Genomic DNA, 19,090 nt, shown 5'->3' with positions numbered 1-19,090 from the left:
CATAAAAAAGACTTCTGTACCAAATATGAACCCTTTGGAATAATTTAATTGCAAAAAAAAAGAACTTTAATAATGTTTATATATCTTATTTGCCCGTTTTTCTTCTTAAACTGCTGTTTTGAGTAGAATAACGTTTATTTTCTGATATTTGTCTTTAATTTAGATTTCAGAATGAGTAGACATTGGGATGCAGATTGAGATGGGAACTAGTGAATAACACAGGTGCTCATCATTTGAACTAAAGTGAATCAAAATTCAATAACAAAAGTGAGTTAATAGGCTCTTATATTGCAAATGCAGAGATAATGATGACTTAAGAATTAAGGTTTTATGTGAAGCAAAAGATAATTCCAAGGATCAAGCTGATGAGATTACTTATATCCTCATTAGCAGTAGCCATCACATTTGAGAACTGATATAATCATATTGTAGCAAAACAAAACAAAACTGTCATTTTAACACAAAGGATCATGAAGGAAATTTTAAATTTTCAAACAGAGCACATTTTAGAAAGCTTCTTGATAACAAGAACATACAATATGATTCAATTCCTGTTTAATTACACAAAGGATCATTTAAAAACTCATTTATTTGAAAAGTGCTTAGCACGGCATATCTTTTTAAAATTACACACAAGAATAGGTAATTAAAAAATGCAAACTGAATTGAAGATTAAGAAGGGATATTAAGCCTAATATGATGTTTTTAATAAAAGAAAAAACATACCCCCAGACTATTAGGATGCAGATTGTTTCATTATAAAGTATTCAACAGGCAGATCTGTGGTTTTCAAAACCTGGGATTTTCACTACATGCTGCTGTGCTCATTTAAGAAGGCAGCTCAAACACAGAGGCAGCAAGTGATCCATTTTGCAATTGCAAACATTGAAAATGCCATTGTTCAGAAATCTTTGAAGCAGAACAAATCAAATTTCTGGAAGTAAACCAACTCTGCCAGCTCCTGGAGTATTCAGGCTCAGCTGGTATTCAGACCCAAGTCTCAGTTTACTTCTTTAGTGTTGCACTAGCTTCCATGAAATAAAACCCAGGGTTTGCATATGTTGCAGTGCTTCAGTACAGTCCTCAACAGGGAGTGACCCATATCGGGAAACTACAGCAAAATGTGCCAGTTCTGAAAGCATTAACTGCAGGACTGCAAGCTTATTGGACATGGGGAAAGGCTGATGGGAAATGGAAACACAGAGCCAAGAAAATAAGCAGTCAGTGTAGGATTGGCCTCTTCTGTGTACTTCTGTATCCCTCATGACACACTTGGACACTGCTGGGACAGTGCTAGACAAATCTTTAATTTGGCCCAGTAGATAAATTTGGGGAGAGAAGGACATCTTTGCCAGAACAGCCAAGTGATGGAAACAGGACCTGCTGGAGGCTGCCAAACAGATGCTTTAGAATCTGGAGCACAAGGCTACAATGTAGAAAGCACAAGGAATCATAGAAGGGAGGAGGCAGGACTGAGAACAAATGACAGTCTTGAAACCACAAGATATTATAGGTTTTATCAGCCCAATGTCTTTCACCTTGTCTGATCAGCTGTTACACTCCATTCCCATCATCATCATCATCCAGATAATTTGTGGGATATTTTGAAGTTCTTTAGATCAACAACGGTACACATGAGATATTATTGCAGGAAACCAGCAATGTAAGAGATTTCAGCCAACTGGATACCTTACAGTTAACTCACCTTCCAAATAGCCACCTACCAGGGACTAATTAAAAGATTAAAGTAGGCACCTACCGTTGTCCTAAGCAGAACAATATCTGCTTCTTCCAGGCTGCATTGGATGCAGTTCATCCACACATGCCACTCTGGCTTCCAGTAAAAGAGCAGCCTCAGAGCCCCACAGGACAAGATGTATCCAGCAATGCACAAGGCCCTCCGGCAGCCTTGAGTTCTGTAGCCAAATATCTCCTGTACAGCAAAAAGAAGACAAAAATGATTACTATTTCTCTTAAAGAAAAGCCTGAAATACTATACCTTCCTGTCACTCCCTCCTCTGCCATAGCTACTGTTAGGTATGGTACTGTGAAAAACAAGCCATAGAACTTGCATTTGGCTACTTTAAGTATCCTAAGCATGATTACCAAAAATCAAGAGAATTTTCATCCACCTTCACAAAATCCAGATTGCTGTAGCCTGACCACTATTTTTATGTAGTTCTGAAACTCGGCATGAGACATTGTTTTGTGTGTGCATGAGCAGGGATGATGACAAAATATAGAGGTTCAAAGCTTTATTCCAAGTCAGGAAATCTGATTTGACCATCAGCTTTTTTAAGGTCAGACAGCTGAAGTGCTTACGTATATCTGCACCAGGAGATGGTGAGTGATCAGTGCAGAGCTGCTGCCTTAGAAGGGCTGCTCCCCTCCTCTAGCAGTGATCTGCACTAATGGACCTGCACTTCAGGGACTCAGCCAGTGTCTGTGCTTGGTGGCGAAGGACACTGCGTGCCTGCACCAGCTGGAGCTGCTGTGCACAACCTGGCACAGACACAGCTTTGGGAGCTGTCACCCACTTCCATGACAGCTCCAGTATGGGGGTTTTGGAGCTTGTCAATGTGCTATTGGCCTAACATCTAATGATGATGACGATGACAATGATGATGATGATGATAATAATAACAATAACAATAATAATAATAATAATAATAATAACAACTATTAGAAAGAACATCTAATGAACCCTTGCAGAATGCTTTACATGTTCAGAAGGCCAAAGGAAGCTACTCATTTTAGTTGTATGAGTAGGTATTATTATTCCATTTTTAAAGCTGGGGAAATTGTTACAGTGAGGTAAGGTGACTTGCCCAAAACACATCTGTCAGCATTACATTTTAAGAGCTGCAAGTCTTGGTATCATGGCCAAATTTCCTCTCAGTACTGCTAGCAGGGACTCAATAAATGTGTAACAAAACACGTATACAGTGCCTTTATTGAGAAGTTGCAGCCTAAGCTAAGATGGAAGATTCCAGAGCTGCAATTACATCAGGTGACCAGGAGAATTTGCTAGCATAAGGGTTAAGGTTCCTCAATTCCTTCTTCTGAGTATATCTGCAGCAACTGTATAATCTGCTTCTGAGGATCAGATATCTGCAGCCACAGATATTGCAAGATCCATTTATAAGGTGAGAAGAAAATGCAATGTAATTGTAAGGATGACTAATGCATAATTCTGGTTCTGTGCTGGTGTCTTGGCTTGTTATGTGAAATGCAGGCCCTGCCCAGTGGTTCCACACGCTGCCTCGGCACACCTGCTCTGTGGCATTCTCCAAAAGACACACTCTCATCCTAGGCAATCTCCGAGAGGTTTCTAAGGGGAAGAAATTGGCAACTGTGAGGAAAAATTATGGCAAACAACACAGGAAAGTGGCCTGCACTGCACAGGACCTGGTTATACCATCTATGAGATGAACACACAGAATTTTCAAAGGGTTCTATAATCTCCAAGCAGCCAAGATAATAAGGCAACTCTGCAGCAGAAAGAAGGAAGCCCATGGAGGACAGCAGACAGGCAAGCTTGCTAGGAGGCAGTTGGTGTGGCAGTCGTGCAGTTAATATTCACATGCTCCTACAACAAGGTAAAGAGTCTCCATTCAACTCTCTCTAGCTATAACCTGACCAAAAAGGTTAAAGAAATAGTGTCAGCACCCTCATGCAGAGTAATACACAGGACAATGTGAACTTACTCTTCACAGCAATTGCTTACTAGCAGGATCCAGATTGCTTACTAGCTTGGATCCAGACTTCACAGCTTGTAAACAAGGCAAAGGATCTCCCAAGGAGACAGAGACACCTAAGGGAAGAACTGTTAAAAGAACACACCTTCGGATCCCTTCAGTATATGGCTAGATCTGGAATAACTGGAATAGTATTTTCAAGTTGGGATGGGCATGAATATCAGGGTGGGGAAGAACAGGATTGCTGCCATGTGCATCTAGCTTCTGCCCGTGAATCACTCCTTTAATTTTCAGTTTTTGTGTCTTGCATCCGATGTCTGAGAAGTCAGTGAGGCTGTACTAATAGAATTAAGAAGAGAGAGGGTGAATGCTCTGCATATGATTGGCAGTCATTTGGGATCATCTGTTGGCAGTCTTCTTCACTGAAATGTTCAATGGTTTCCCAAGTCTGATATAACAACATAACCACAAAACTAGAGCAAACTCTGTATTTCTCTGTGGTTTTGCCTAGGAAACCATGCACCAATATATGAAAATATGTATCTGAGTCCCCCTATGCCAGCATATGTTTTAAGGCCTTTTTTCCGGATTAGTTGCAAGTGAAAAAGTAATTTGAATCCGTAGACTCCAAGACACTCCCCAGAACCAAGCATGCATCAGTATTCCTCATCTTGAAATACAGAAGAGAGGGAAACAAGGAAAGCAGCTCATCTTGGAAGAAAAGACATGCTCTTTAAGATATCTTGCTGGATCTTGCTGGATCTTACTGCTTCTCACAAGGGACTTTCCTGACACAGACAGAGAGACAGACAGATAGAGGGATACCATTGAGCTGTTCTGACCCTTGAAGGGCATGAATTGCCATATGAACAGAGATTTTGGTTCAGGTTTGTTGGTTCGTGTCTTGATGAGTGTGACATTTCTGAATACAGCTGTTTAGGAGTTCTACCATGAGTAAGCTGGGAAAGAATAAACATCAGATGTTAACTGATGCATCTGGGTGTCCATGAAGGAATCTACTGCCAAAAGAAATAATTTACCACAGTTTGGAAATGTCTGGAGTGGGTCACCTGGGCCACAAAAATGAGAAGTAAAGTTAGGCAGAGAAATAGACTGAGCTCCAACTTTGACTTGTGCCAAAGTTCTCTGAGCCAGAACCTTTCAAGCTTAACTTCAGTACAGAATGTTCTGTTAGGCTGAGGAGTTTTTCTGACCCTGTGCTTTCAGCTGGAAGGATTATAGCAATGAATGCTGCATTCATAAAAAAAAAAATTAATACATGAATAACTCCTTGTTAAAGCAGAAACTCCTCACTCATTAGATAAGTAAAAATTAAATTCTTTAGAAGAATTCTCAAAACTATTATCTTCCACAAGAAAGGTGAGTATTAGACCCATCACAGAGGTATCCACAATGTGCATGAAGAAGGGAGGAACAGGAACACACATGGTGCAGGTATGTATAGCCACATGAACTTAGAAATTCTTGAAGTTTATTTAGGATTCACTCAGCCTCTGCTACAAAGATCTCCAAGCAAATGCATGTCCACTATGGCAAACAATACTTTCAAGGCTGGCAGAAGTCCTGCTGAGAGGACTGCAGTGAGAACGTGTCTGTCAGGTTAGCTTTATGTTGTGAAGGAAATAACTTTTGCTGTGTTTCATTTCGTTGCACTCGTGCAGACATGCTTCTTTTGAAGAGGATCTGATGAATACAGATTTGCACCTTGACAACTTTTTTAATGCATGAACAAGTTTTTAGAGTCAAATGAGTGCATTTGGCATACAAAACAGTTCACAGTCAAAATTCTGGGTTCTTGAGTGCATCAGACTAGGAAATGGTGGAAAATAAAACGAGGACTAGCTGTCTGTAAGATTCCTCATAGGAGGTAACACCATCTACAGAATAGGCTGGTATACAGTGTTCATCTCATCTCTATAGAATAATTTTAATAAATTGTCGCGTACAGTAAAATTTTGTTTCCTCATCTGTTAACATCCCTTTTCTCTTGAGACTCGCAACAGTCAGAGGAGTGACTGTAACAAAATGGTTTGACTTGTGAGTGAAGGGTCTAAGAAGGGGCCAGGATTATTGGACAGAAAAAGCTGCCAGACCTGCTCAGTGGCAAGTAAGGTTCTTAGTTGTTTTTACAATCACACAAAGCCAGCATTCAAGGGCTTATCACTCTAGTGTCCAGCACGTCTTTGTTACTTACGTTTAAAATAAAAACTGCCTCTAACTGCCAGGTCATCTGCACAGCAGAATTTAAATGCAAATGTCAAACCAACTCAAGCACCTTTTTCTTTGGTAAAAACAAAGCCTGTAGCTACCATCAGGGAACCTAAACAGTGCCTGGGAATGGTCATATTTCTGGCAACTGCAACACCAGGTACCCTATTATGAGCAACCTGTTGCTATAACAACAGTTAATAGGATTAAACTTGAAAGACTGGCTAAGTTTCACAAGCAATTTAATAACTGAATCTCAGTCTTACCAACCAGAACCTGTTTCATCAGAGGTTTGTCCCTGTTCTCTCCAAAATCAGTAGTGACATTCACTATTCTTCCATTAGCAACAAGATTGTACCTTTCAGATTTTATTTCCATTTTTCAAGTTACATTTTTCAAATTCAAAGTATATAAAATTCCTGTATCAGATTCCCTTCAGAATTGTGGCCTCTCAAGCGATGCAGACAGCTGCCAAGGTGCAGCAGTAAACTGGGGTGCACCTCTTGATTGACTGCAGTTCTCCCATTCCTTCAGCCACAAGCAATGGGGGAACACATGCTTAAGACAGGCTGCTGGAAAATCCTTCCCAAAGCAGCAGCCTGTCAAAGTCTATCACAATCTTTTGCACTGCAAGACTTAAGCTTCACACTTTAGGTTTTGTGCAAAGGGAATGATTATTCCCAAGCTGTGCAGAGAAGAACATCAAATTGGCAGAGAGCATAAAGCTGTGGTTTTACTTCCTCTTTGTATTCCACAGTAAATGTACTTCTTCTCAAAATCTTCAGGCAGATTTCTCTGAAGGGAAGCATGCTGTTAGCCCTCTCTGAGGCAAGCTGCTGTGCCCAGAGTTCTCTCACACTACTAAGATCTTTCTGGTACTACAAATGGTTATGGAGGAAGAGTTTACCTCATGCTCTAAATACACTTTGCTAAGTTTTAGCTACATAGCAGAAGAGTGAACTTTAATTCAAGCAAATGTTCTGCAGCAATTGTAAAGTAATCCCAAAGACATACCAAGGATATACAGGTTAGATTTCCTAAGTCAGAGTGATTACTCTTAAATCCAGGACTATCTAGCACCTCAGCTGTACCAAGAAATGGAAATAACAGAAGAAAGCTTCAAAGCATTTCCTCTTATTAGAGTTCCCCAACTTTCCTCAGCAAACAGGACAGCTGGTTCAACCGAGGGAAGCATTGCACATCCAGAGTTCAAGTGAATTACTGACATTCCTTCAAATTACTTGAACTATTCCACTCTGGAAGAACTGGCACTTGCACAGTGTCAGCTGTTACATTATTAGATCAAGAGATCTGATCTTGTTTGAAAAGTCAGGAACTGCTTGTTAATAATTTGGTAGATTAAACTCACTGTTGAAAACAGCATCAAAAGTAATTTTTATGGCTTTGAATTTAAAAAAAATTAAATTCTATTTACTTCACATATTCTTCTTCACTCCTCTACTTGACTTCTCTTTCTTCACAACTACTCTCATTTACATACTACTTTCTTTTTTCTTTTCACACAAATACACACATTAGCTAGTCTCTTTTTTCTATACACACATTGCTTTTTTTCTTGTCCTCTTACAGTACCTCGTACATCCTCAGGGATATCTTCCTCTATCTCATACTTTTTTTTCTCTCTTGCATCTATGTAACAAACACACATGCATTCCTGCCTAAATTAGCATAATTTGGCTGCAGTTTTAATTGCATTTTCAACTCAAGTGCTTTACAAGTCTTTTTTCTTCAATTTCCATTTGGAAACCCTGGATGAATGAGCACTGATCCTACTCACTACAGGCAGGGAGAGCATGGCAACTGCCAGACACTCTGGATTCATAGTGAAGACTGACTCAACACTGGGCACACACAGTAGCTGTGCATGGAAAACCTCAGATTCACAGATTCCTGAGCACCAGATTCAGGACACATGGGCTCAGTATGATACTGGCGAGAAACAAAAACATCTTTGGGATAACTGGCTCCATACAAGCACAGCTTGGGTGCCCCTGCAGTGCACAGCTGGAAGTGAACATTCAGGGTACAATAGTGTGACTGTATGCAGCACCAGACAATCCACTTAAACCTAATTAGCTCCAGCTCAATTCTGGCATTGCTAGAGACAGCACCGATAGTGGTGAGAGCACAACAGGGTGTTTATAGTCCTAGAAGGACAGGGCGGGGTGGAGCAGAGGCACAAACCCAGCAGCTGTTTGGAGCTGGGGAGCAGTGGCACATCAGCACCAGGGCTAGAGCCAAGAGCGGGGTGCTGCCAGCAGGTTTAGTAACTGGCCGGCGGAGCCAGTCGGGTTCTGCATTGCGCAGAGCTAATTAGTCCCCACCCGTGGATCCAGTGCCTTGTGCTTCCTGCACTGCTCACTTCATGATGCTGGGTGACTCGCTACTGCATTCCCCAGGTTTGCATTACGCAAAATGTGGCATCTTCCCTTCCCTGGATGGCTGAGAGAGCAGTCTGAAAATCTACATTTTTTCTTTGCAAGATAACAGGTATCCATGTTTGCACGTGACACAGTCTCTTTCGCTAGAACAGGAATGTCAGTGAGGAGATTTTGAAGACTTCTCCAGGATTTCTGAAAGTGAACAGTTGTGTCAACTTGGAAGTGACTGTGTTTGAATAGCTTTGTTATTGTAATCCTGCAGGCGCTCACAGCAGTGCTCCAGTGGCTCTGCAGCACAGGAATTTTGAGAAGCACTGCATTTACCAGATATGCCTAAGAACTGTTGCTGTACAGCTGCGTCCTGGATCTGACATCTCCAGCAGAATCTACCAGAGGGACAGGATCCATGTGAATAGCTGACTCATAACACACAGTAACGCCAAAGCAGCTCAGAAGCACTGAATTCACTTTGATTGTGTACTGGCTTTACTATTTAACAGCATCGCCATGCAGGAGACCAGAGATTTTGTGTAAACTTAGGACTTATTTCCAGATATTACAAAATGCATACAAACACATTTCTCCCTGGGAAACTCTGGAAAGAAATATAGTATTTCAGTATCTAGGAATCCCAGCCTCTAAGACAGTGTTGGCAATTCAACAGACTGCATTTGTCAGTAATTTATGCAAACATAACAGGTGTTTTTATGATTTGGAGAAAGCCAAGGTTTCCAATTCTCTAACTGGAGCTGATCCTGGAGACCCAGCTGTCAAATGGCTGGGGATGCCAGTCTGGCCCATCCCTCAAGCTCATATTAAACCATCTCCATCTAGATTTGTAACACCACATGAATAATCCGTTGAGCCACCATTCCCTGTTGGAGGGGATAACCACTTAAATGCAATGGACACAATCAACCTTATTTTCTTTGTGCTAAAAAAAAATTAGATCCCTTTCTAACTGTATGTTTCTGCAAAGGAAACACCCCAACTAGCAACAACTCAATTACAGTCTGTAGCATTTTATTGCAGAACATGTGCCACCTTCTGCTTCAAGCTAAGAAAGACCTAGACAGAGATACAACTCACCATCTCATTCTCTTCTCCCTGGTTAAGCTGTGCATAATGGTTCTTGGCAGGATTTTCCCCCATGAAATGACCCTCTGGAGACTTTCTACAGCACCCTCAGGACAGGTCTTCAGCATAGTGTGCTTGAACTTCTACATTGAGGAAGTGCTCTAAGTACACACCTTCCTTATAATTCTGATGTTTGAAGTAGGGAGCTCCTCCCTCTCTGGGGTTAGCAGGTAACACTTTATCCCTCCTCCCTCCATTCTGTTGTCGGAGTTTTGCAATTGTGAGGGTTCATGCAGAATTCAGTCAAAAATGCTAGAAAGAAAAAGTTCAATCTTACAAGTGTTTGACACAATATGACTCCAGAGCATAACTCTGGTAGGTGCAAGCAAGCACTGCTGGCACAAAACTTTTAGGGGAGGGCAAGAGGGAAGTATTTTTCTTCAAGAGATTATGGAATCACTGGAGACCAGGAGTGTGTCCAAATAAGAAACAAAATAGCCATTGCTGTTGTTAACACTCTTAGCAACCAGTCTGAGCTAAGTGTCCAGCAGTGATCTCCACATAAGCTGTAGAAAATAAATCAAGCTCTGGCACTGTAAACAGGGGCCCCAGTTTGTGCAGGTGGATTTGTACACTGACTGTGTATCAGGATTCAGCCAGGTGGGATCTGTAACCAGGAGTTTTATTCATTATTGAGAATTTCCTCATAGAATGCCTTCTGAACTCACCATATAGCTTTGGGAGACATCACTGAGGTTATTTACTCACTCCTGGGGAAAACTGGAGTTTCCCACTGATGTCAGTAAGCTGGATGTCTCTGACCTTTAAATCAGAGCCAAAAGGAAGCTGGCAGGAAAACAACACCGAGTTTTCCCATCTCTTCTTTTTTTTTTTTTTTTTTTTTTTTTGGGGCTGCATTTGCTGATTAGTCTTGTGATTCATTCCCATTCCACTACTATTTCCTTGTACTTTGCTACTTTTTAAGAAGTTACACAAGAAATATTTCAGGAGTGAGGTCAGGAAAAGCAAACCCGTTCTTCCAGTAAGTATGTTAAGAAAACTAAAACATTACTTCTAGGGTGACTGAAACAGATCAAGAGCTATCAAGTTAGTTCCTATTCCTCAGCATTTTGCTGCCATGAGGCATGGACTTGTCCAAGTCCATACCTCAAGCAACAGGAAAGAGCACTGCCTATCCTCCAGTGGGCAGGCTCAGAGGATCTGAAATGGAGAAATGCAGGAAACAAAGAGAAAATGAAGGAATTAGGACAGTTAATACAAAGAGATGTGCACCCATGCCCAGCACAGAGACAGATGTGTCTGAAAATGCTGGTGATAAGCACTGGAGGCAAGTTGTTCTGCCTTGAAACCTACCACACCTCCAAAAGAAGCCCAGGCCAGAGGCTGGACTGACAAGGATATATCTGTACTAAGCTGTGTAAAGGTGATTTATTGCACAAGATCAAGTGGGAAGAAGGTTCTCTCCAGACCCAACTTCAGTGCTACCCTCTCTTTCCTCCCACTGCAACTCACTCTGAGCCTCTCAACTTACCATTGTATTCTTCTGAGACCAAGCAAAGGGAACTCCAGTTGTTATATGAGAGCCACAAGATAAACTAAAACTAAAAAAGAACATATTAAATTCCATTTCTGATAAACCTGATTACATGGGGAAAATGAGCATTGCTATCTAGAAGCTGTGACAGGGAACAACTGGAAAGGTACCTTTTCTAAGGCAGGCTGATGATTTTGGGAAATGACTCATTATTTTGGGAGGTGCCAGGTGTGGAAAACAGGATGGCCACACACGCTTTTTCTGCCTGGTCAGCTTTTGCTGCTTTCCCAAACATCACCCTTGCTCTTTCTAGTGCCTGTAGCAGACTAGGGTACAGCAGGGGTCCTTGGTTGCTCTGGCACAGAGATGAGAGATGCAGAGTTCCCACCAAAGCAGGGTGTCCAGGGAAGAATAAAGGCTCACACAATCTTTTCACTATTCATAGTTTTATTCCAGCTCCAAGGTGTTCTGCACTCCTAGAGAACACCCTTGTAGGAGTATTCATACCTTCACAACTGAAAATGAAGGAAAAACAGTCTCAAGGTGCAAAACATTAATAATTTCCAGAGTCTGACAATCTGTTATAATAATTCATCAAATTGTTAATCTAGAACCAAAGAAAATGGTGACATTTGTTCATTTTCTTAAGCACGTTCACATTGTCTGGAGAGAAAGCAGCCTGAATTGGAATCTTTAGTAATATGATGCTCTCTACTGTTTGGAGTAAGAATTACATAGTATTTATTCATAAAAAGTTATTTGTTAGCATGTCCTATGGAGTGTCATCATTCATATTTTTAAATTGAAAAGTGTCTTTAAAAATCATACATAAATTACAAAAATAACTGGTCAAGCTAAAATATAAAAGCAAAGTAGGATTTAAAATATAGTCCCTTAAACTTATAAATAAATAGTCACAAAGTAGGCAAGCAGGAGACAAAAACACATGCCTCATCTCAACCCAATTTTATCCCAGTCCTGAAAATACATGTATGTATTATGTCATCCTTATGCAATTTATTTTGCTTTGAAAAATCTCACAGTATAAACAGAAGCCTGACCTCTAAAGCACCCCAAATCTCATTTTCTGTTTCTCAGCACGTGACACCCAGTTCTGGCCACATCACAGAAAGGAAGCTGTGAATCAACTGGTGACATTCCACAGAAGAGCACCGAGAAGAATGACAAAGGAGTCATAAAATATGGAAGAGGTACTTAGCGTTGTTCTATCTAAGGAAAAGGAGACTGAGAAGAGTCATGGCAACAACCTTCCAACAGGTAACTGGAGAATGTAACATTATCCCTGTCCACTGTGGACATGTTACAAGAAAGATTCAGATCAGGCACAAGGGAATACTCCCTGTTAAAGTCTGCAAGCGCTGGCATTGCCAGGTGAACACTCCAGTGTCTGTGGTCTTTAGGGACAGGTGTGGCATGCACTGCTCAGAAATGCCCTAGCCAGAGGTGGTCCTGTGTGAGGGCAGATGGACAGAGCTGATGAACTCCTCTAATGCTGCCTTCGCCTCCTGCTTCATTGTGGCCAGGAAAAAACCCCAATAACACACAGAAGCCCACTGGGAAACGCCTTGTGTTTTCCAGCTTTCAAGGCAGCGCTGCCAGCCATATCATGCACTCTCCAGGCACAACAACAGCTGGAGACTCATCAGAATCTTGTAACAGCGTGGGCACCACCATCCGGGCCGGGCTGCCCCTCAGCTCCCTCTGCAGGCCCGTCCTGCCGGGCCGGGCCGCGCGGCGGTGCCCGAGAGCAGCCAGGGACAGCGGGACGAGTACCGAGGCGATCGCGGGGGTGGTGGGGGGATCCAGAACCCCACTGTGAAGGATCCATGACCCAAGTGTGATGTACCCCTGATCCCGGTGCGGGGCCCCCTGATCCAAGCATTACATTTCCAGCACTCCCCGATTCTCCGCTCCCGGCAGACCAGCCCGTGCTGTGCTCCCTCTAAACCCTCCCTCCTTCTCCTCAGCCGAGCCCGGAACCTTTGCGCGGTGAGGCGCGGTTTCCGGCGGGGCGGGCCGTGCGGACCGCGGTGCCCGGAAGCGGCTGCCGCTGCCCTTGCCCTCAGCGCGGCCGCGCTCCTGCGGCTCCCGGGCCGCTCCCGCTCCCTCCCGGCCCTTACGATGTGGCGGACGCGGGCGGCGGCGGCTTGGTAAGCGGGACGGGTCCCGGCGGGCTGCAGGCGGCGCAGCACAGCGGGTTGGGGTGCGAGGTGCGGGTGTGAGTGGCGCAGGGCTGGGCCTGAGGCTGCTGCAGCGACAGCCTGGTAGCCCCGGGCTGGGCACTTTCCCACCCTCCGGCTCCCCTGGGACCGGGGGGAGGCGGTGCAGGGGGCTGCTTCTCCCGCATCCTCGCCCTGGGGGGCTCGGGCCGCTTTCGTGTCCAGGCGCTGTCCCTGCCAGCAGCTGCCTTGCGTCCCGCTTGTTTTCCACCGTTCTACTGCAGCATTCCCGGCTGGAGCAGTGACAGTGACTGGTGGATAATAGCACGATGTTCCTTGGCAAATTTTATAGAGTCATGGAATAGTTTGGGTTGGAAGGGGAACGTGAAGATCATCAAGTTCCAGCCCCTATTTGGGAGCAGCAATAGGAAAATAAGCGTTGTCTTGTGCTGAGGGAGAAAGAAAATTCCACTGTTCATTTTGTTGGGTTACGTTTGCTTTGTAGTCACAGGCATAGCCAGCCACTTACTTTGTGTTTTATAATCTCAGTGCAGTGTTGCAGGTTGCAGGCCTGTAATCAGACAGAGCCACTCGTGTCTGGAAGGATAATTTTTGTTACTGTTAAAACCAACGTAGCAGAAGCTTGAAATATGGAACTCATTAAGTGCTCATTTAATAGCATTGTTCTGCCATCCTTTTCAATCTGGCTGTACTTTTCATCTGAGATCTCAAGGTGATTTTTTGGTCAGTATTCATCAGGAGCTTAGCAGCAGGAGGAGGGAGGAAATAGAATATGGGCGTTTTGGTGTGATGGAGGAGTGGTGGGGGTTTTAATGAATTATAAGATTTCAGATGTGTAAGTAAAGCAGCCGAATTTGAAATATGCAATAACACTCAAAAGGAAGTTGTGGATTGAAGTTTAATGGACAACTTTAATGGAATTCAATTTTCCCTTCAGTTTGAGCGCACAGACAATGCTATGTTCTAAAAGAAAAATCACAGAGAAGAACTGTATAGCTCATAAAGCATGTTATTAGAAAGTGCTGTAATATTTTCCACTAAGTATGATTCACTTGTTCGTGTTAAAATCTGTTAATTTTAAATGTTTTAGGATTATGTGATTAGTAATTTGCCATTTCAATGATATAAAGCACTTCTTTTTTTTATTTGTCCCATTTGGAAGTAAATGCACTTGATAATATTGAAAACCCTGAAAAAAGCATCAAAGGACAAGATTTCATTTCAACTTTCAAAATTTCAAGCCTGTAATTTCACACATAGTACACAATTATTCCAGACCATGTGTTTACATAACATAGGCAGGATTGATTAGGCTCCTGTGTTTTAACATGTGCTTTTCATGAGCTCTGCTTTCAGAGTCAAATCTTCCAGACTTTTCCCTCTTAAATCTGAATTCCTTCATAAAAGCATCAATGCACATGGTGCAACCACCTCCAGAACTAATCTTGTCTATGCATGACCCAAGACCAAACCATAATCTTGTAATCCTAGAACCACAGCAAGTGAAAGGAACTGAAAGATGCCATTAAGCACATGCTTGGCATAAATAGTACAAATGTATTCTACAAAGAATCTTTTTCTGTGTATTGGGTTTAAAGTTTGGAAATCCTGTGCCAACTTAATGTTCTCTAAAAGTTCATTTAGAGAGTAAGACAGGCCGGACTGTTTTCTTGTATGTTGGAAGTGTTTTGTGGACTCTGTAGCCCAAACAATGCTTTACCACATGTTAGTTGCCCTATTGCAGTGTGAAAGTTAAATGTAATCCATAACAGACGTCAGAATTTGTAGTTAAGGTTTTGTGTCTGTAACCACTAGAAATACTATACCCATTAACAATGTTTGCAGCTTTTTATTTTCCTCATAAGCATAGCAGCCGTAGCTGGAAATTGTGGATTCCTGGTGATGTAATAAGATTATCTGTAACCAGCTGAAATATAATGTGGATTGCTTCTAAAGAAGTGTTTGAGTTAATGGTGTGTTGAAGAAATCAGTTGAAGTTTTTATTTCTTTCTTTTAGTGTCATCTGCCGAAGTCTAGCAAACAGCAGCTATGGAATAAAGAGAAAATCACCGCTTCAAAACCTGCATCTTGTTTCCCGAAGTATACATCATCCCTACTATCCAAGTGCAAAGTTCCAGAGACCTCCCTTAAGGATTTCATTTCAGCAGTTCTCTTCTCTGAATCGTCTTCCCCTTCACAAAACAAAACTTTTAAATGTAAAACATGGATACCAGTCCCACAGGAACTTTTGGCTGGCCAGATTAGCCTCTAGGCTTCTCAGAGTTCGCTATCTCATCTTAGGATCTGCAGTAGGAGGTGGCTACACGGCTAAGAAGGTATTTATGTCTGGAAGCTACTTCATGCATTTCGTCTTTGCTATTACATACTTCAGAACAGAAGTTCTTGTTATAGCCACAAAAATACTGGGATGCCATTGCTTGGTAACTGATGATAATAATGATGAGTGAATATGGAAAACATTGTTTAGGAAACTGCTATAGGTCTTAAAAGATCAAAGTACTACTCATAGCTAAAGATGGTGGGTTAGTATGTTTTATGTGTCAGTAGTAGTTGCTCATACACTTCTCTATGTACATTTCTTTTTCTATTTCTACCATGTTTTTTTTCCTTTCTCTGTTAGACATTTGAACAGTGGAAGGACATGATACCAGATCTCGAGGATTATAAGTGGATTGTTCCTGACTTCATTTGGGAGCTTGATGAACTTGTTGACATCGGTATCACAAAGCCATGATGTTACTCTGTCTAAAGACTGGCATGTGTAAAACTTAAACATAGGAGTGTAGGTCCTCAGGGCCTCACTCCAGGAGTAGCTTTTCAGGTGTAATTTGAGTGGACTTTTATTTTTGGAGTTTGATGTGTGTTTCACCAAAGAATTTGTATCAGTGTGTTTGTAAGAAGAAATTAAGCTCTGTTTAGCATGGATGTTCCCTAATACATCCTTTCATTTGAAGAGGTTCTTGGTCCTTTCATAAATCCATATGGTCCCATTAGTCTCCCAGAAAGGAGAGTTGCAGCGTGATCAAGGGGACTCACACAGGTTTTGGTAGTATTGTGCTGAAGGTTTTTTCTTTCTATATGATTGACTTACAAGTGAAGATATAAATAGATAGTAAAAAATAGGTGTGAGTAAAAGACTAGTTGAAAATGCAGAATAGTGGACCTGCCTATCCACAAATTTATCTTGAAGATACAGAATAAAAGAAAGTGAAAAATATAGATGTGCTTTCCTGACCCTTCAGGTTGCAGTAGAGTCTTTTGTGTATTTTTAGATGAAAGACAGAAACTTGAAAATCAAGCTCTGACTTACATTTTTTATGCAGGGTAGAAATGTGATGATTTTTTTTTTAATTAAGATTTTACTGCACAGAATGGTAGAATGCTTTGGATTGGGAGGGACCTTATAGATGTTTACTTCCAGCCTCGATGCCATGTGTAAGAATTGCATAGATAAATGCAGATATTGAAAACTGATACAAGTTTTTCTTTTTCTTACTACAAATGAACACTGCATTTTTATAGTACTTTAAAGCTAATGATTTTTACCCTTAAGGATCACAAAATTGGCTTGTTTATGAAATTGAAAACTAAGCTTTTCTTAAAAAGGTTAAAGACATGAGCATAGTTACAGTGTCATGTAATTTTAAAACATCCTCTACAAAGTATGTGAAAGGATAATGTATGAAATGTGGTAAAATGCAGCAATAAGTTTTTGGCAATTATAAAGTACCTGAGGCAGCCAACTTATCAGGAAGTTCAAAGTCTAAAAAAGCAAGTGGTTTTCAGATCTGATAGTCTTTCCCAACAGTAGTGGGGGGAGGTGCACATGGAGAGAAACTTCTTCATACTTGTTTAAAAAAATTTTTTTAAGCCATGTCCTGAAACAGTTGCTAGGTTTTATAGTCTAAGACTTTTTTTCCCCCAAAAATAATAGAAAAAAGCCCAACTCACTAACTGTTGTACTGTTTTCCTAGAAAAACTTCTCAAAGCCCTCCCTGATGCAGATGACCTTGCCAAACTTATGCCTGACTTTGACAAGATTGGAGAGAGCCTTGCTTCACTGAAAGGATTTCTTTCTCCTGGTGAGAACAAATTTTCAGCTAAGTTTTTATTTCAAAAGCTGAACATATTTGAAGATGAGGGTGTAGGTATGTCCTTAGACACTAAACCAAAGCATATCCTGAAAATGTTTGTGTTTGCACTGAATATATCTCCCAAAAGAGCTGTGGACACAGGTAAGTGTAATGTATTTTTAAGTGAGAATTCTAGTAGCAGGTGCAGAGAACTATAATGTGAAATTGAATAGAAAACTTCTATTCAGTTTCAACTTCTTCTTCAGCTTGTGGGCTCAATTCTTCAGTGAGTCAGAGAAGCTGGATGTGTCCAGCTAGAACTTGGTGAGGGTGCCACTGAACAGCAGCAATATCACAGCTGTTACAGGAGAAAAGAGTTGGATTATTAACAGTGAAGGTTCTTAATGTTCCAAGCGTGTGAAATAGGGGATTTGTAACAAAGGTATTCTGGGTTGAATGATGTTTTCCATCTGGTCATGGACTCAGGAAAACTTTCTTGGAGATTTAGGTTAGGTGGGGCAGTGTTTCAAAGGAGCAGGTAAGAGTTCTAAATCCTTCGGAAAAGGCATGGGGATGGTTTGTCTATTCAGTGTATCCAGGCAGTAGGAGGCTCAATGGTTTTCAGGTTTTAGCAGACTTAAATGAGACATTCCTATCATTGGGCTTTTTAAAACTGAGAACAGTTAGATTTGATCTTCATATCTGACTTGTTAATGAGCACAACTCAAAACTTATTCATTCTTATAATAAACTGCATTATTTGTAATATATATCCTAGTAATTATGAAACCTCATAAATCTGTATTCATGGAAGATTCTATCTGTGAGGGGTTATATCATTGTTCTAAGTGTGTTTGAAAATATTTTCATATCAGTGTGTGTAAGAAGTGTGGTTTTGTTTCTTTGAAATACTGTCAATGGCAGACCTAATTTATTAATCTTACAAATGCAGCAAGAATTTAAGTAGGGGCCAAGGTCAGCAGAGTGACAAGTAGATTACAATCTCCTATGTATTCTGGCTGTTCAAAATTCTAACAGTTTAAAATTGTGTTGTTATTGACCGATAGTGAGATGTCACCTATTACTTGTTATCATACTCACACTGGCCTAGTGGCCATTTATGATTATGTGGACCTCCAAATGAAACAAAGATCCCTCATCTTTATCTTGCATTTTGTCTTGTGTTTATAATTATTATTTCCCCTCTTCTGCTGATTTTTCACAGGTTACAATTTGGTTAGTGAAGTCATAGGAGCTTCTGATCTACTTCTGTTGTTAGGTGTGTAAAAGCCCTTTTTCCTGCCCTTAACCTGCCTTTTTACAGCAAACTGTTAAAGCACTACTATACTAAGAGGAGTGAATATCAATATAAATACAACTATTTACAATAATTTAATACGGATTTATAAAAATTTTCCAACTATTTTAAAAATACTTCACAGAATCACAGGATCGCTGAATATGCTGAGTTGGAAGGGACCTATCAGGATCATCGAGTCCAACTCCTGGCCTTTTTCGGGGAAATCCTAAAAATCCCACCGTGTGCCTGAGAGAGATGTCCAAAAGCTTGTTGGACTCTGCCAGGGTTGGTGCTGTGACCACTTCCCTGGGGAGCCTGTTCTAGTGCCCAGCCACTCTCTGGGGGCAGAACCTTTTCCTCACTTAGGTCCTCCTCTGTGAGAATGAATAGATGAATGATTGATGTATCTCTGCCGTAGTCCTTAGCAGATGCTTTTTATTTCAGGCTTGTTCCAGAAGCTTCTTTTGGAAACCTGTCATTACAATAGGAAAGATTTTTTTTTTTTCCCCATTACAGTAACATCAGTGGATTTTG

The 19,090-nt window shown here is 41.3% G+C and overlaps 2 protein-coding genes across 5 annotated transcripts in view; one reads left to right on the top strand and one right to left on the bottom strand.

The window, feature by feature from the left end:
* The window catches only part of LOC311157385 (putative cation-transporting ATPase 13A4), a gene marked incomplete at both ends in the record, with an annotated part of 35,663 nt that extends 26,182 nt beyond the window's left edge, over positions 1–9,481 (bottom strand). The window contains 2 exons of the mRNA XM_084212074.1: positions 1,760–1,933; positions 9,419–9,481. Coding sequence (XP_084068200.1) covers positions 1,760–1,933; positions 9,419–9,481 — 237 coding nt within the window. The remainder of the gene's footprint in view (positions 1–1,759; positions 1,934–9,418) is intronic.
* A 3,522-nt stretch (positions 9,482–13,003) lies between these two features.
* The window catches only part of OPA1 (OPA1 mitochondrial dynamin like GTPase), a 48,949-nt gene continuing 42,862 nt past the window's right edge, over positions 13,004–19,090 (top strand). For 2 of the 4 annotated variants that reach the window (XM_084212521.1, XM_084212519.1), the window contains exons 1-5: positions 13,004–13,132; positions 15,180–15,498; positions 15,804–15,900; positions 17,158–17,265; positions 18,482–18,535. In XM_084212521.1, coding sequence (XP_084068647.1) covers positions 13,104–13,132; positions 15,180–15,498; positions 15,804–15,900; positions 17,158–17,265; positions 18,482–18,535 — 607 coding nt within the window. In that variant the 5' untranslated portion in view covers positions 13,004–13,103. The remainder of the gene's footprint in view (positions 13,133–15,179; positions 15,499–15,803; positions 15,901–17,157; positions 17,266–18,481; positions 18,536–19,090) is intronic. The other 2 variants (XM_084212522.1, XM_084212520.1) reach the window with 1 other exon arrangement.

This window comes from Fringilla coelebs, assembly GCF_963513975.1.
Source record: "Fringilla coelebs genome assembly, chromosome: 10".
NCBI classification, from domain to species: domain Eukaryota; kingdom Metazoa; phylum Chordata; class Aves; order Passeriformes; family Fringillidae; genus Fringilla; species Fringilla coelebs.
Note: the sequence above shows the minus strand (reverse complement) of the source record. Positions and strands in the feature narration are given on the sequence as shown.